General features: G+C 36.8%; 1 protein-coding gene across 7 annotated transcripts in view; it reads right to left on the reverse strand.

The window, feature by feature from the left end:
* Positions 1-154: 154 nt before the first annotated feature.
* The window catches only part of KLC1 (kinesin light chain 1), a 48,680-nt gene continuing 31,922 nt past the window's right edge, over positions 155-16,912 (reverse strand). Inside the window, exons 13-16 of one of the 7 annotated variants that reach the window (XM_027637941.1) lie at positions 16,035-16,172; positions 10,658-10,788; positions 6,035-6,101; positions 155-4,698 (exon numbers count right to left, since the gene is read on the reverse strand). In XM_027637941.1, coding sequence (XP_027493742.1) covers positions 4,633-4,698; positions 6,035-6,101; positions 10,658-10,788; positions 16,035-16,172 — 402 coding nt within the window. In that variant the 3' untranslated portion in view covers positions 155-4,632. Of the gene's footprint in view, positions 4,699-6,034; positions 6,102-10,657; positions 10,789-11,503; positions 12,138-16,034; positions 16,197-16,912 lie in introns of those variants that run through there. The other 6 variants (XM_027637942.1, XM_027637940.1, XM_027637944.1 and 3 more) reach the window with 6 other exon arrangements.

Here is a 16,912-nt window from a genome sequence, read left to right on the forward strand (position 1 = left end):
CCCACCCCCATCCAGCCTGGAATGTCATCTGACACAAGTGCAGCTTTGGGGCTGCAAACCCCCATGGGAACTGAACAAAGCACCTGCCTGCTTTGAACCCTTCTGTGAAAAGGGTTGTAAGAAACAGAAGTTTAATAAATGCAATTTAAGAACCTTCCCTTTATACAGCTTTATTCATCTTTGGGTTTCACAACTGAGATTTGTTTCTATACAAGAAAAACTGAAGTACTTTTTACAAAGATGGTTTACATTCTAGAATGTATTAAGTCTTTATCCTGCAAGACTACATTTAAATATTTCTCTACACTTTGAAAAGAAACATTAAATGCCATTTGAAAAACTTTTAAACATTTCAAATTAAACTACGGATCTGTGATGTATTTGAAGAGGCATTTTTCAGCAGAAAGATCATATTCTATGTTCGTTGCTTTGGAAAAGAGAATCAAATTCATTTGTACTTGGTAAAGAATTTACACAACTGACCTATTAACAAAACAGATGTAGTAAAACACTCTAAACAATTTCATTACAAGTTTCTTCAAATCACAGTGATTTGCTACTGTGTTACAGATAACATTTGTGGAAGTGTATTTTCAACACAGTTTTATGGGGTAAGACAGGCAGGTGAACTCTCAGTGGGATTTCATCCATAGCTGTGAGGAGCAGTAACTACTCAGATCAAATGCAGCATCTGAAAGCCAATCTTGGAAGGTTTATTTATCTTTTTTAAATCAAATATGAAAGTCATATATGGGGGTGATCTCCTCAATAAGGATACACTGACATTACAAACACTCTTCTAGTTTTGCTTTTGCTGGGTTTTGGGTTTGTGAACAGTTGGGGCCGTGGGGAGGGGAATAATCCAGTGCAGTTGTTCCAAGATTTCCCTCAGTTCTAACTATTTACAAAAGAACTAAAAGCCAGTGTGTACTTCTCTAAGTCGGTAACAATGAAACTTCACAGCAGCACATCTTTGAACATTTATTCTCTCAGTACAGACTAACATGACCAAAAATGCAATTCTCTTAGCAGCCTTCAGACACAATACATGACCTGCACAACAAAAGTAACTTAACTCACCACATACTGTAAACACACTGTCAAAGCAGCAGTGCACAGCCCTTTTACTAAATATGTACAAGTGAAACACACTACTTGCAAAATTTCTGGATTCAGATGGTATAATTTAAGCAAAGATACTTCTCAAGCTCAAACCATTTTAATTTACGACCATTTAGGAGGACTTGGGGGGATGGGGTGTCATTTATTTGTCATGTACAAACTGTAGACAACATGTCCAACTGTTTTTGTGTTTTGCAAGTGCTGTTTTATCACTGCAGTACTGCAATCACCATCACAAATATCACAACAATATGTTTGTTATTCCTCCAGAAGAGGAGCAAATAATGAAACAGGTACATTTTACAAGAATACTTAGTAAGATCTAAACTCAAGACCAAATATTGCCAATAGTGGTAAAGACTGGCACACAACCAGAGACAGAAGGGCAACAAGCACCTTTCTGACAGTTACAATTCCATGTATGATTCATTCCACATCCTGCTGTACACCCTGGGATTCACCACTGTTCACAGACAATCCAGAGGAACTGGCCTAACCTGGAGTTCTCATGTTTTTCATAAGTTCACCCTTGAAATTCCGGTCAAGGACAAAAATGCCAGATTAAAACCACAACTGTTTACCAAGGCTGCAGTTTTCCTAACAAGATGTCTGTCACTTCATAAAGTCTTTTCTAGTTTTCTGTTTCATCAGAGCTGTTGATTTGTGCTGAAGACACCCAGGAATTACACAATTGGATGTTCTGGATGTATTCTTTATGCAGACTTAGCTACAACTGGAATAGAGGAAACACAGAAAGAAAATCTTGGAAAAATAGAACTGAGAAGCCCATCTGAAATATAAATGTACACAAACCATGTCCTGACAGTTACTCATTCACAATTCAAACTCAGGGAATGTTGATTTTAACTTGGTTTTTCTACTTTACAAGTTCTTCTCAAACTGCAAACAGCTCACTGGCTCCTAACAGTAAGGACTTGGCTACCATTCTTGGGGATTTATGGATTAAAGAAGTCTTGTAATTTGTTTCTTCTCTGAAAAAATAAAAACCTTTTAAATGTGAGAATTGTTTAATAAACAGTAGCTCAACAACTTAACCTTCCATCACACTTTAAAGTTCTATACAAAGGATTAAAACATTTAAAAGCATGGTATTAGTAATGCCACCAACAGCAACATCCTGAACAAGAAAGTTCCCCTGCTATCAGCATCAACACACCATCGTGTTGCACTTTGAAACTTACTGTACACTGTAATTTGGCATGGTTACAGTTTATGGCTATTTACACTGGGTTGGGGTTTTTTTTGGGAGGTTGCAAAAAATCATTTTTCTTCAAAACTGAAAGATGAATGTGGGAAACACATTGTTCAGTTTAAGTAATTCCTTATTACTGAATCAGTTCCGTGTCTAAATAGTTTTGTGAGGGTTTTTTTGAAGCCAGATTTCTGTGAGGGTCTCTCTCCCAAGTGGAACACAGCCCATGGAGCTGCTCCTGCAGCAGGAGCACCGTGCTGGTTTGAAAGGGTCTCCAAGGGGTGTTTGCAGTGAGTGTCTCAGGGCACAAGGCTGGGGCAGGGCTCTCCTGCTGCCTCCTGGCCAGAGAGGGGCACCCCTGGCCTGGCAGCCTTACCTACAGTTCTTTTTGCAAAGCCAGCTCAGTCTGCCTTTGTGCAGAGTCTATTTGCCAATGGACAAGGCAGAGAGTCCATCTGCCAATTTCTACAGAACATGTTTTGCTTTAGGGAGGGGAAAGTAAAAGTATATATATTACATATTTTTTTTAATATAAAAAGCTCTTAATAAAAAGATTAAAACTCAAGAGTCAACATTATATGAGTATCTACTATTAAGATAACCGAGCGACAACCTGTTCCTGCTCGAGTTCACTAATGAATTGCACTACTCTGTGCTAAAACCTCTACACAATTATTAGCAGCATCGTATCTCACCCTTCCTAAACTGTCTCTACAGCAGGTGCACCACACGCAGCTTTCTTCAAAGAGATGCTCAGACGATACCTCGTGGTAAACATAGTTAAGTGCATTACACAGACACCTTTTTGCATCAGTTACTGTAACCAACTTTAAACCAGGTGCAAACCCAGTCAAATACTTCTACTAAGTGCTAATTCTAATGACTTTTCACAGCCTCTTCAAATACTAAAACTTGCGCATCTTCCTATATTTTACCTCCTTCAGTTACCGCTGACCTTGAATATTCCAGCTTTTCCCAAAGTCAAATTTGTTCAGCATTTTCCAGCTCACAACTATGACCACAAATACATTTGTATGCAAACCAGTAGGGTTTTTTTTTTTTACTTCCTTATCCAACTTCACACGAAGAATTTTCACAAAATTACAAGCTTTACAGAAAAGCAAAAGGAAATCCTAATGTCTATAAAATCCTTAAAACATACATACTTAATTCCAGCAGCAGTCCTGTATACAGACAGCATATATATATATATGTGTATATATATATATTAACCTAAGTGGATTTAATGTGGATATGTGGTCACATGGGTCATTTGCCATCACTTTTGGCCATCTGGTGCTTCCATGGAGGCCCTTAAGATTTGAGTGGTCATTTGCAGAGCAGCTACTCCACAGTGTATTAACATCCCAGCGTGTAGCTGCCTGCTTCTGCTGTCACCAGCTATTATGGAGAAAGGCAGGATTTGGGATCAGCATAAGGAAACGCTGGGGCACTTTCAGCAAACAGAGAATGGGATTGTGAATTCCAGTGGACAAGCGAGAAAGTCAACCTGAGGCTCAGTGTTCCCCTGAGAGCAGCAGCAGCTGCTCTGGGACAGTTGCAGTCCAAAACTTGAATATTCTTCCACCACACAAGGTAAAGGTCTTTTCCTTTCCTCCTGATGGACAAAACCCATCCTATCTCCATTGACTATTGTGCCCTAAGACTTACATTAGCAAAGTTATGGTCACAGGTGTTGCTATTCACACGTAACACAGCCCCAGCCATTGCTTCTGTAAAATTTAACAGCTCAGTCTAGTGGTTCAGTCAGTCGTGTCTAAGTGCTGTTTTGCCAGCCAAGGCTTCTCTCATTACAAGGATCAGTGGAGGGCAAGTCCCTCTCACTATAGAATGCTCAACTGGAATTTATACAGCAACGCACATGAATTTATCCTTTTCTCATTCCAGCACTGTATGTATTTCCAGACACACCCTTAGCTTTGCCTGCATTTTCAAACACCGCTGCATTTTGGTAGGCTTTGAGTGTGTTTGTATTGTCACTTTTTTTTTTTGGCTGCTGTAATATTCAGATCTATTAAAGAAATCAATGTAAGTAGCATGAGTGGGAGCAGTGCAATGAGCAATACATATCTATAGTTTTCCTTTAAAGAAAACACTAATGCTGTGTTTAAAACCGTCCCTATTTAAAAAGTAAAAACAGCAGTCCATTGAAAAAAAAAAACAACAACGTCTACAAACTAGGTACATCCTATACACAAGGATGAGGAACCAAAGCTTTGAAGGTCTCAGTGCTTCTTTATTCACACAGGAATATTAACTAGCTTCTGTCCAAAATCTCAATGCGCCAAATCTGTATGACTGACACTCAGAGCTCTCGAGTCTGTCAGACAATTATTTCGTTCCTGTGTGAAGGGGAAAAAAACAAACAAATACATTAAGCAAATGTTCAGATGGTTCAAGAAAACAAACAAAATTACTAGTTTTAACAAACAGGAACAAACAAATATAAGGAACTACTGGGAACTGCTCTTGTTGATGGTGGGGAGGGGGTTGATTTTCCATATTCTAATAAACATGGTTTTCCCCAATTTTCCACTAGCAATACTGTACAGTCTATACACACACCTTTCCAATCCTGACCCAAGCCTTACCAGAAATGCGAGGGTCCATTTATGGGAATTGCCATGAGTGTCTACGATGGGGATACCACAGAAGTTCACAAGCATTATAACATCACAGTGTACACACAGACAATAAACTCCTCGCCTGGAAGTCACACCAATTAAATACACACTAAGGATCCAGTTTAGGGGCATCTAGGGCATGGCACTTTGAAACACTGGCGCTGTTGCTGCAGAGAATTGTGCTTTACCCTGCATTTTTTCTGGCTGAAGCTCACCCTAAGCAAGGTTTTGCATACAATTCCAACCACAGAAAACTCTGCAGTACATTCCTTAGAGATAGTACAGTTATGACACCTTTACACCAAAAATGAGAGCCACACAATTTTGGCTTTCCTACTTCAGGATACACGGTGCTGAAGATCCTCACCTACAGCTTTGTTAGTACAGAAGCAGTTTTATCTTCCTAAATTAGTTGCAGTTACTGTGTTAGTAAAATGCACAGCAGTGTTTAGAAGGCAGAACATCACTCACTCGTTTGACAATCCAAGAAACAGTAATTTGTTAGGTAAAAACAGGCAGTGGGGAGTAGTAGCACTTGGGTACACCATGTACAATTAAGCAAAATAAGGTCTTGTATTAGCAGAAGCTCAACACAGATCAGACAAACTTGTCAGACTGCTCCTGTCCAACTTCAGAAACATCTGAAGTCATGTTTACGGGAACCTGACAACAAATAAGATAATTGGGCTCTTTGCAATAAAGGGGCTGAATTTTAAAAATACTGATCTGGGCTTTAACAGTTCTTGCATTTTTAAGTTGCTTTTACAAGAACATAATATTCAAGTTTCATATCCACTGTAACAGGAAGTCCAAAGCCAGAGAGTGCTTGGTATCATAAAACCCAATGCTCCTTACTGGATGGACTTGAGCTCTTACTTAAATTTAAGCATAACTCACAGAAGTCACACAATGATGCCTTAAGCATGTGCTTCAAACATCTTACTGAAGTAGGATCTTACAATCACTGTAAGTTTGTTGTTTTATTATCACACTCTTTTATCCCAAACCCTACTAACGATATTTATTTCTGTAAGAGTATTGTAGGGCTTCTTACTTGAAAATGATCTTCAGTAGCCTTGCCACCCATGTTAAGAACATTCAGAGAACTGGCACGCTTCATGCTGCAACCAGGACAGTGAACATGCAAGGATAAACCGATCAGAATGGCTGAAAACTAACAGCTCTAAAAACACAAGTACAACAACAAGCAATGCACAGTTAAGGGAGTGGGAACAATGCCCCAGAACTGATCTGAGGGACACTCTTTAAGGTAACTACAGAACTTCAAATATGTTTATATTTGGCTCTCAATTACACGTCAACCCAAAAAAGTACAAGCTCTTTAGAGCTTAAACATTTCAGGCCACTAATTTAATTTTAACTCAAGATAAAAATGTCAATTTTTAAACCATATCAAATTAATACATTAACTTAGCATTGATTTTTAAATTAATAATTCTCAGTTTCAATTCTATGTGGCTTCTTTCAAAAGCATCAAAACATTCAGACAGTTTAGGAAAAAAAATGTGAAACATAAGTATGTCTGTCATATAGGCAGCATTTACCCTAGAAAAGCTACAACAAAAGTTAGTTTTCTGCCTCATCTTCAGAATCAATTTTCAAAAGCATTTTTAAATGTTTTATTTTAAATATTTTTAAGTGAAGAGAAACAAGATGGTTTCTGCTGTTAACTTTGGCTGTGCTTTTGGCTTTACAACACTCCAAGCAGAGGTAAAAAGCACCCTGGAATATGGTACTGAAACCAACAGATGAGGGAAAAAATCAATCACCTACACAGGAGCTACTGACAGTCAAAATATCACTGCATTAACTGCAATATCTGCTGCTGTTTGAGATGAGGATTAATAATTTACCTACATTTCTCAAACATAAAACAAAATTTAACAAAAATATTTTGATGTGTATGTAATGAAATTCAACATCAGCCTTAAGATTCCTACGGTGGTGGTGGTGACCACAACAGGAATGTCTGATGTCCTTTATCCCAGTGTCTGTCCATGACTCAGGATGTTCTGCATTTGCTCCAATTTTTCACTAACTCTTTAACTAGTTCATTAACTCCTAAATGAAAGCTTTGAATACGTATTTGATGAACAATTCACAGGACGAGCCCTAACCCTGCAGTGCTACCACAGCTTGAGACAACTGGCCTGTGCAAAGTTTCCAGTGTCTCCCAGTAACATGGAAAGGTTTATCCATACAGATCACGTTAGATATTAACAACTTTTTCTTACTACTGAAGCAGGACCACTAACAGTCAAAGTCGAGCACAAGTTTTAAATGCTTTCATAAAGCAAAAGCTCAGCAGGACAATGAACCAAAACACTAACACAGACAACAGCTGCCACACAGCACAGGCTGACTGGTTTTTCCTAGTTAAATCTGAATGTTTCGAAAGCCAGAAGCACACAATTTAAAATATTTGACATGAGTGTTAGCAACAACAAAGCAAGGACTCATGCATGGTGTACACCTCTCATTTATTCAAGGAAACAGGTACAACAGAGGTTATATGTGGAAGTCAAAGGAAGTTAATCTGTAAAACAAACAAAATGTTACAGAAAATTCTCCAAAAGAGCATAAAGGTTTATGGAAAACATTCCAGGGAAACAGAAAATCCATCAGTAATAATTTACACCCATATTTTAGGTTCTTGCTAAAGTGCCAATCAAAAAAAATTATTCACACCAGAGATACTGGTTTGCTTTTGGGTTGATTATTTGTTTGGGTTTGTTTAAAATAACATACTAAGAATTTAGTCTAGCAAATGCACCTTTAATTCCCTCCACGTTACAAACACACCTGTATAAAAAGCGTGCAGTTGTTTTCTTGGTGCATAAGTAATAGCAATAATGAAAGCTTGGTTTGCCCTTTTAAATTAAAAATCTTGACTGTTCTGCTGTATGGTCAAAATTTTCAAAGTGAAAAAATAACACTGATTAAGCAAAGTTAAATTATTACAGAACTGAATTTTGAAATATGATAAAGAACTGATATCTTGCTTCAGGTATTGCATGTTTCAAAGGACAGTTTTAAGATATTTGTTTTTTGTCAAAAAGGCTTTTGAATGATTGCAAAGAAAATTTCCCTGATGAGTTTTCCACTTTATTCTCTTCAACATTCTGTATCAATCAACAGCATGAAAACTAAGTCTTTCTTTCATCCTGTTATATTAGTGCATTGCTATTCAAACACTTCTCAGTCAGAATCACACCAGCACTATCAATTCCTATTTACAGAAGCAGAGTATGAACAAGAGGTGTAAATCAACTTCAAAACAAAGTCTTCCTAGAGACACAGGCAGGGAATGCACCGGTAAGGAGGGAGGCACATAACTCTTCTACCCAGAGTGGCTGACTTTACAGCAAAAATTATTTATGCGTGTGCTATGTCAGTACTGTAATATTCAGCTATCAAACACACTAAAACCCAAAGGTCTGCATTATAAAAACTGAATATCTCTTCTGTTAAACTCAGAAGCAGAAAAAAAATTTAATTTATTTACTGAAGTTTCTTCAGAAAATGAAATCAAAATGATTCCTTGGAATATCAATATGTACAGCTATGCTTCATGATCTACAAAGCTGGTGTTTAATACCAGGAATCTTTGCATTTGATATTAAAACCAGCTAATATAAATTAGGATTTTAAAAGTCTATTTATTACAGGAACAGAAATTATAATATTTATTGTCTTACATACTCAAAGTGACTATCTACATAAAAGCCGGTCAGTGCAATACTTGAAGTTTTAAGAGTAAATTATCCTTTATTATCACTATGGTGACATGTAAAAAACAAGAATATTTTATCATAAAGGGAAAGCAGGAAAGATATTGCTCTGCTTTCAAGTTTGTTTCACATTTCTGCCTTTATTTGAGGAAATCTCATCTGGTGCTACAGACCCCACAATGTGATTAATGTTAATGTTGGTAGATGACTTTTACATGGGTCAGGTAACACAACTGAAGTGCAAACAGTAACAAGGCAAGTGAGTTCCTGCAGGACACTGCAAAGCCAAATGTCTTCAGTTATACATAACCATAATTTTCTACACCTATAATCACAGGGTTACTTTACCTGCAGAAAGAGTCAGCTACAAATACTACAGAGAACAAGGAACAAAACTCCTGGTTTTTATGGAACTGAAAACCTTTCCACGTTTCACAAAAACGAGGAGAAAATGCAAAATTAGCTATGGATATATGCATCTATTTATAAAAGAATATATCTGAACTATAATGTAGGAACTCTCGACAGAACTGAACAGAAACAGAAATCAAACATATAAAAATGTTAATACTGAAGAAAAGAAGGAAATCCCTTTTATTCTATTTTGGTTTCCCTTTGTTCATTTTCCCCAAAGGATTTTACATTTACACATTTCCTTCTTCTAATCCAATGCTTTTCACAGCTTATTCCAAATTTATCATCTCAGAGGTAGTTCTTAGTAATGTATCAATAAATGAAAAGGGATTTTTGATCTTGAATTCCATTCAGTGCCTGCAACATCAAGTCTCTGGCAGTGAAATTTTAAGTAATAATTCTAAAAAATCAGGCTGAATTTGAAACAGAGATGTGAGGAAGCTAATTCTACATGTACTGCAGCTGTACACAAGGCTTTACAGCCACATAAAAACAATAAGGCAAAACTTCACTGGAGCACTTACAGAAACACTGAGAACCTGCCTCCAGGTCACTGTCTCAAGTTACATCATCATCATCATCTACTACACTCCCCAGAGTCAGCTGCTCCAAGTTCTCCAATATGACTGTTTTCAGCATAAGTTCACACTGTCACAGAGTTTCCTGTCAACTAAATGAGTTCCAGTTTTCCACAGCAAGGGCAAAAAACCCTGCAAAACTGACTGCAATTATGTTGGGGGTGAGGGTGAACACTCACAAGTGCCATTATGAAAAACAGTAGCTGTATTTTAACATTTCTCTGCAGCAGTCAAGAGGAATGATCTTATGGATTTATTAGAAATATTAGACATTTCCAAATCCATAATCATATAGTAAATAGGAAAGAGTGAGCAGTCAGACTCATTAAAATTTGAATTTTTACCACTGACTTCACTGAGGCCAAAATATTAATGGGATGCACAATTAGGTTCAAGTTTTTCAACATTTTTCTCTGCTCTCTGACATCTGAGTTTTCCAAAAACAGAAACCGAGAAGGGCTCAAGTTGGTAATTCTCTTTATACCCACAGGAATATATAAAGCTGTATCAAGAATATCAAGAAAATATCAAGAATGTTAGTTGTGGGTTTACAGTATTCAGGCTTTACTGTAAAACTCAGTAACATATAATATTCTCCACTGCTGTGTGAAAAGGATAATGTTTCAGACAACTAACACTTATCAATAATTCTACGATGTTTTTCTAATCTTCAAGTAGCTAAAGCAGTAAAAAGGAAAAAAATATTGCTAAAACTGAGTTAAGTCTTAAAAGCAGATATAATTCCTCAGATGTTACAGAACTTACAATGAAAATTTTAAGAAATAATTTCCTATTTTATTTTTCTTTGAGATATAACTCCGTATGATACGCAGGTGCTAAGCAGGGAAGAAAACACTGCCCTAGGTACTATGCTAGGCTACAGTGGGGGCACAGATTGAGGACACACCAGCACAGCTAAGAACAGATAGTTACCCTGGGTTCTTTGGTTCACTGTCCCGGGAATTTCCTCCCTTCAGCTTCCTAACCAGCTTCTCACTGCTGCGTCTAAGGGAAGCACGAAGCTTGCTAAAGGAACCACTGCGCTTTAGAGATCCAGTGCCATCCTGAAAGAAATTGAACACATGTGAAACTGCAACAGCCCTCCCCCTGACATGGCTCCAGAACGTTTCATTGATGAATTATTGTATTTTAACTGCTATTAATATATACTTACATCAATTACCTAAACACGTAACACCATATAGCTACGACTTTACCAAAACAAAAGGGTTCCTTCCAAAACGTAAAGGTGAAGACATGCCCAAGCCATGATTCATAATAATGAATAAAACCCCACCACAGTAGTCCAACAATTCACCACCACCATGTCACCATTTCACATGAGCACACCGTGGTTAACAGAGTACAGAGCCCCGAGCAAAAGCATTCCATCAAAGAGAAAAACTGTTTTGTTCTTTCTAAACATCTACATTACTTGCAAACATGTTTAATTAATCCTAAAATCCCTAAACAAAATATATTACTGATCAGAAACACCCATGGTCAAATTCTGGTGCTTCGTTTTAACTTTCCACCAAAGAAAACGTAAAACACAATGAAATTAATTTTTCATATATTGCATTCATGTTTTACACTGCTGTGCTGACCTAGAGAAACTTCCAACTTACCACAATTCTATTTTTAAATGTTTTACTCTTATAAAGACCCCAACAGTTTAGTAAGATTAGAAGTGACCACTTCCTACTTCATAGAAAACATAGGTGATTATGAAAGAAGAGTTGTGAAAGAAAAAAGCACTACTAAGCAAAGACAGACACCTGAGTTGGAGTGAGTTTATTAGAAGTTAGAAAGACAAATACACAAATCACTGAACACCAAGATTAGTAGAGAAAAGCATAATTGCCAAAATCTCACACAAAGACTAAACAGCAATGCTACTTTAGAATAATCATAAGTGAAGACATCCAGAGTTCCATATTGATGTTAACCATATAATAGGTCTCTAAATACATTTTAAAGCACTTGGAGAACATGCCTTACTTTTACGGGTTTGGTTTTTCTCCTGTAAAGATCACCATCATGCCATTTCAATAATACCTTGTGTGATACTTTTAACTACCTTTATTCCATAGTGAGCAGCTACTTATAAAGGTCATTGTTACTTGTCTGGGTTTTTTTTTTTTACTAATGTATTACACAGCAAATGGTTGTAATAACATTTTGTATGACTAGATACATATCTGGCAAAGCTACACATGTACAGAAATAGAAAACCAAAAAAGACACCAGCACTGAAGGAATGGCCAGTTTACAGGGAAGTGTAGCTCTGACAAGAATCTTAAGGGGTTTGCTAAAACACAGCAGTCAGTACTGAAGAGAGAAGTTAAAGCTTGAAGATGGTGCACGCCCGTCATGCAGGAGACAGTATAAGAATCACAAAAGGCATCTAGGCCTGTCAGAAACGGAGAGAGAAAAACTGAATGAAACTGTTGGGAAAAATTCAACAGTTTTCAATTTTGAACACTTATGTTTACAGTATTTCTAGGTCACATTCAAAAGCTTTGGAGTCCAGGGTGAGTATTTGGACAGCCCTTAAGAACAGAGTGCAGGCCCTTGTAAATACCAGAACCGACATCTTTATACAGCTTCACCTACATCACTGATATGGGACTGACAGATGAGCATGACAGATGCTGTGCATTCCTTAAGATAGCATTTGTATAAAATGTAAAACACCTTTAAGAAGGGATAGCTTTAGTATTACATTTTGTCAACCAAAAAAAAAATTATTTTTTCCAGCTGACATTAACACAAAAATAAAAATAATAATAAAAAAAAAATAAACAAAAGAGAAGCAAGGAACAGAGCAAGGTGCATTCATTTCAGCTTTAACTTCTGTCGGGAATTTTCCCTGGAAAAAAAGTGCAAGAAGAAAGAAGTCTTCACCTAACCTCCAGACAAAATTCTGTTCATGCTTTAAGGAACTAAAATCCAACTGTCCTGGGTAAATTCAGTTTCACAAGTATTTTTTAGAACATATCTGTGTGTGTGTGTATATATATAATCCAAGTGGAATTTTCTCTGCTTTCCCTAATGCAGTGAGGCAGCTGAAAGAATCCACCTTTAAAATAAACTGTGGTTCAATTTACACATTTTCCCTCTCGGTCTAAGTACAGAGACTATTATTGATAAGTTTAAGATACCTGTCTTGACAGCCTTTACCTGTAACAACTGGAGTGAACAGTAATTAAAATTATCCTTGGAAATGGCAAAATGCCTTGCTACCAAGTGATCAGAAGATCAAAATCTAACCGAGTATTTCTGTTTCAAACTACATCGCATATATTGTTCACACTTTTAAAAACAGATTTCAGCTTTACAGGATTGATTAAATTGAAGTCTAAATTCCAACTGGAAGTACTAGATGAGTAAAAAGGCTAATTATTCTTACAGTCTGAAACCAGCAATACTATAGTAGTGATAATCATCCAAAGAACAAAGGCAAGATGAAGTTGGTAGGTAGAGAGTATAACTCTAAAGTAAACCTAATCAGTACATTAGGAGGAAGCAGATGAGCTTTTGGGTACTTCAAAACTGAAATAAGAACATCAAACTCCCAAGTTAAACACTGACTGCATGATTAACAAAACACCTTTAAAACATAAGTTCAGGATAAAAAAAAAAAATTCCTAAATCCAAAGTAAACAAAGAAACCAAAAAAAAACCAGGAGATTTTTATGGCAAAGTTTAATTGACAATTTTTATGTCATTCAGAATGAGAATCACCTTATTACTTTTGCTTACACCTCCTCATTATCACCATCTCCTGTACTTTGTAGTTGTCAGCTACAATGTCCCTCTGACAGTCTGACACTTAAAAAACAAGAGCAGCTCTCATTAATAGTGAAATTTACTGCTTTCATTTCACATCTGGAAGTGGGCTTATGTGCCCAAAAGTCTTTTTGAAGCATATGGGTTAGAGTAAGAAAAGATGCTTCCTCACACTAAGAACATTCTCTTAACTTAAGTACCACAAAGATTTTTATTTGTTCTGCAATGGGTTGCAAGATCAATTTACAAAAATGCCAATTACAGATAATCGCTGTTCTTTTTTATATACAAATATAATAAGGGATTCAAATCTTGGTCTTTCTACCTTAAATTTTTAAGGCCAAGTATTTCTTTGGATGGATTTATAAGTAACATGTTTATGCACTATAACAACCTCACTTAATGTGTCTGCTTTAATAGTTAATGGCAGATTTACCTCAATAGGTATTTCAGTTCTTTTGTAAGAATGCAAGACTTTACATCAAAGTATACAATTCTTAATATGGATCACATTACACATGGAAGGCACTGAATTACATCTTCCAGCAAAATTTTTTCATTGAAGTTTGTCACTTTACACACTCCACCAATTCTTTCTGACAGCCAAAGAGCAGGAGTCAGCTTGACCACTTCCAAAGAATTTAAATGGAAAAGGCAGGCCTCTCTTCAGGCTCTGCATGCAGAAGTCAAAGATTCTACTACACTTCATGAATCAGAATATTTTGTCTGGAGGGAACACACAAGGGTGAAAAACTACACAATATGAAGTAGAGGGAAGAACACCACTGAGATAGAAACACTCGCAGGGTAGAGGGAGAGAGAGTTGCCCACTTCGTGTTAAACATGGAATACAAAACATCTTCTCTTAAGGGGGAGGGGGGAAAGAAATAACAAAGATGAGAATAAAGCAGTGCCACTTCAGCACACTAAAAATGAGGTTTGTTTACCCTGAGAAGTCAAAATTTAATTTTTCAGATCAATAAATTTTATCACTGAGTTTGACCTAGAAATACTGTCTATTGCTTTTCCCCAGAAGGCCCTTTCCATCCAAAACCTGCATGCATGTTTAATTTATGTCAATAACAGAAAAAAGTTTAATCCATTTAGAACATGTAGTCATGCAAAGTACAGTGAAAATTAAGGGAGGAGTACAGTACACAGTTCTAATGCTGAATGGGCAAAATGAGAATTAAAAAGAGAGTTATCCAACCTGACTTTGGCTTTATTAATGATGCAGTATTATTCACAGTAGATGCTGATTGACTGTCTTGGCACTGAGAACACCAATGCCAAGAAAACAATAAAGAGACAAAAGCAAAGATGGAAAGAACATTCTCCTTTAAGACTAAAGCACTGTGTGTTTTACCAAGGTTTCTTTGGAATGCTAAGCTTTGTCTTATGTGGCCAACAAAAAGATGGGGAAAAAAAGATTGCTCTTGTAAGAGAAATGAAGCTTCAGAACACTCAATATTGCAAAGTAGGCTACTTCCCCTCCCATACAGCAAAAGCAACACCACTTTTATAAACTAACAGAGTACTTTTAGCAGAACTACAGTTGGGAGTTAGTTAACAGTACAATATATATCCCATTGCTGGCAATGGGATAAAACATGGGAAAGCTGGTGACAGAAGCGAACAACTACATAAGCCAGACCAAAAACTGAAAGCTTGCACTGTCTTTCAAATTAAAGGAAAACAATGGTTAGAAAAATGCACATGAAATAATCACATTGTATATATGTTTTAACTTTATGACGATCAGTGTAACACAGTGAAGCCAATATATGGGAAACAAACAGGAACAGGCCCTGACTCCAGTCAAAATTTTAATATGGGGAAAGGGGTATTAATTTCAATTAAGAAATATGAAGTGACCATCACATTGGTATGTGATGGCACTGCCTTTTAAAATGGACTGTATAGCAGCTTGAGAAGTTACATTCCTTCCTCCAGCAAGTTGGGTAAGGAGGAAACTGGAATTATTTTAGTGTTAGACTAGTCACTTTACTTTAAAACAGCTAACACTCAAAACATCTCCACAGCAAATGGTCTTTGTGATTCCAACTGATGCAGTATTTTTAAAGAAACATTTAAATTACGGGCAAATATGGCATCAAAGGGAATAAAGCAGAAGTAAGTTAATTGCCAGAATATTTCTACCAGTAAAAGAAACCACTGACAAGCAATTGTACACCAGACCACCACCAGGACATTCAATCAGCATTAAAACAACTGCTTGGGATTCTTGCAGAAATGTCACCACTCAGGACAATGACAGAAAGGATGTTTCAAAATTTTAAAATATTACGACTTTTTTAACATTATGAATAGGCAAAACGTTAATCCTTCATTTCTTAATCGATTCTGCAAAATTACAAAATACAAAGTAGATCAACCATAAAAAAAAAAAAAAATACCAACAAACTACTGAAAGCACAACAGGCTGGTGGGTGGACAACCACGTTTGTCAGGGTGGTGATTTCTCTAGGCTATGTTCTAAACTGTGTACTGTACTTACCCCGTTCCACTCTACGCTCATACTCACTTCCTCGCCTCCGTCAGGGCCACTCTCGTACTTTACCACATCCACGTTGAGGCTTTCCCGGCTCCGCCTTTTCTCTATGCTCTCAGGGTCATTCAGCACTTCAGCAACTCTCTGTTTGTGAACATTGTCAAGACCCTGAGAATTAGATAAAACGGGAAGAGGCTTTATCTTGTTACAAGCTGCATTAATCTACGATTTACACACTGCAAAAATCAACACAGTGTGAAGGGGACGGACAGTTCTGGTAGTTTGAGAATTCAGTGACTTCACATTCTTTTCCTCCTTTCTTATCACCTGTCTAAGCCTCACGGTGTTTGTGTCACTTACCTGAAGCCATCTGGCCACCAGCTAAATATTTAAGCAATTTATAGGTCATGAACAGTCAATGTAATCCTTAGTTATCCATTTATCAAATGGAGCAGCCCTCACCCACCTTTGGAAAGACCGTTGCAGGTGTCTGAATATCTAATAACTAAGAAGCAGGTTGTGTTATTTAAAAATACTGACATAGGACACTTGGCACTGCAGGACAATTGTATCCTTCAAAAAGAAATAAAATAGCAAATAAGCTTATAATAAACAGACTACATATGTGTCAATAAAATAAATTTACTTTGTGGTAAAGAATGCCCATCAACTATCAAATAATCCTTTAAATATCTTAAAAGTGCTAAAGTAACTCCTATGAAAATCCTGCACTAAAAATAAAGGCAAAATCTTTAACACAGAAACTACAAAATAGCAAAGCTCAAACCATACTTATTTTCAGTTTTGTTTTCTTTACAATAAACCTACTCCACATCTTAAAGAGTATTTGCTAATAGGAAGAGATTCCAGATGAATGCCTTAAC

This window comes from Corapipo altera, unplaced genomic scaffold (assembly GCF_003945725.1).
Source record: "Corapipo altera isolate COAL_440 unplaced genomic scaffold, ASM394572v1 23, whole genome shotgun sequence".
NCBI lineage: Eukaryota > Metazoa > Chordata > Aves > Passeriformes > Pipridae > Corapipo > Corapipo altera.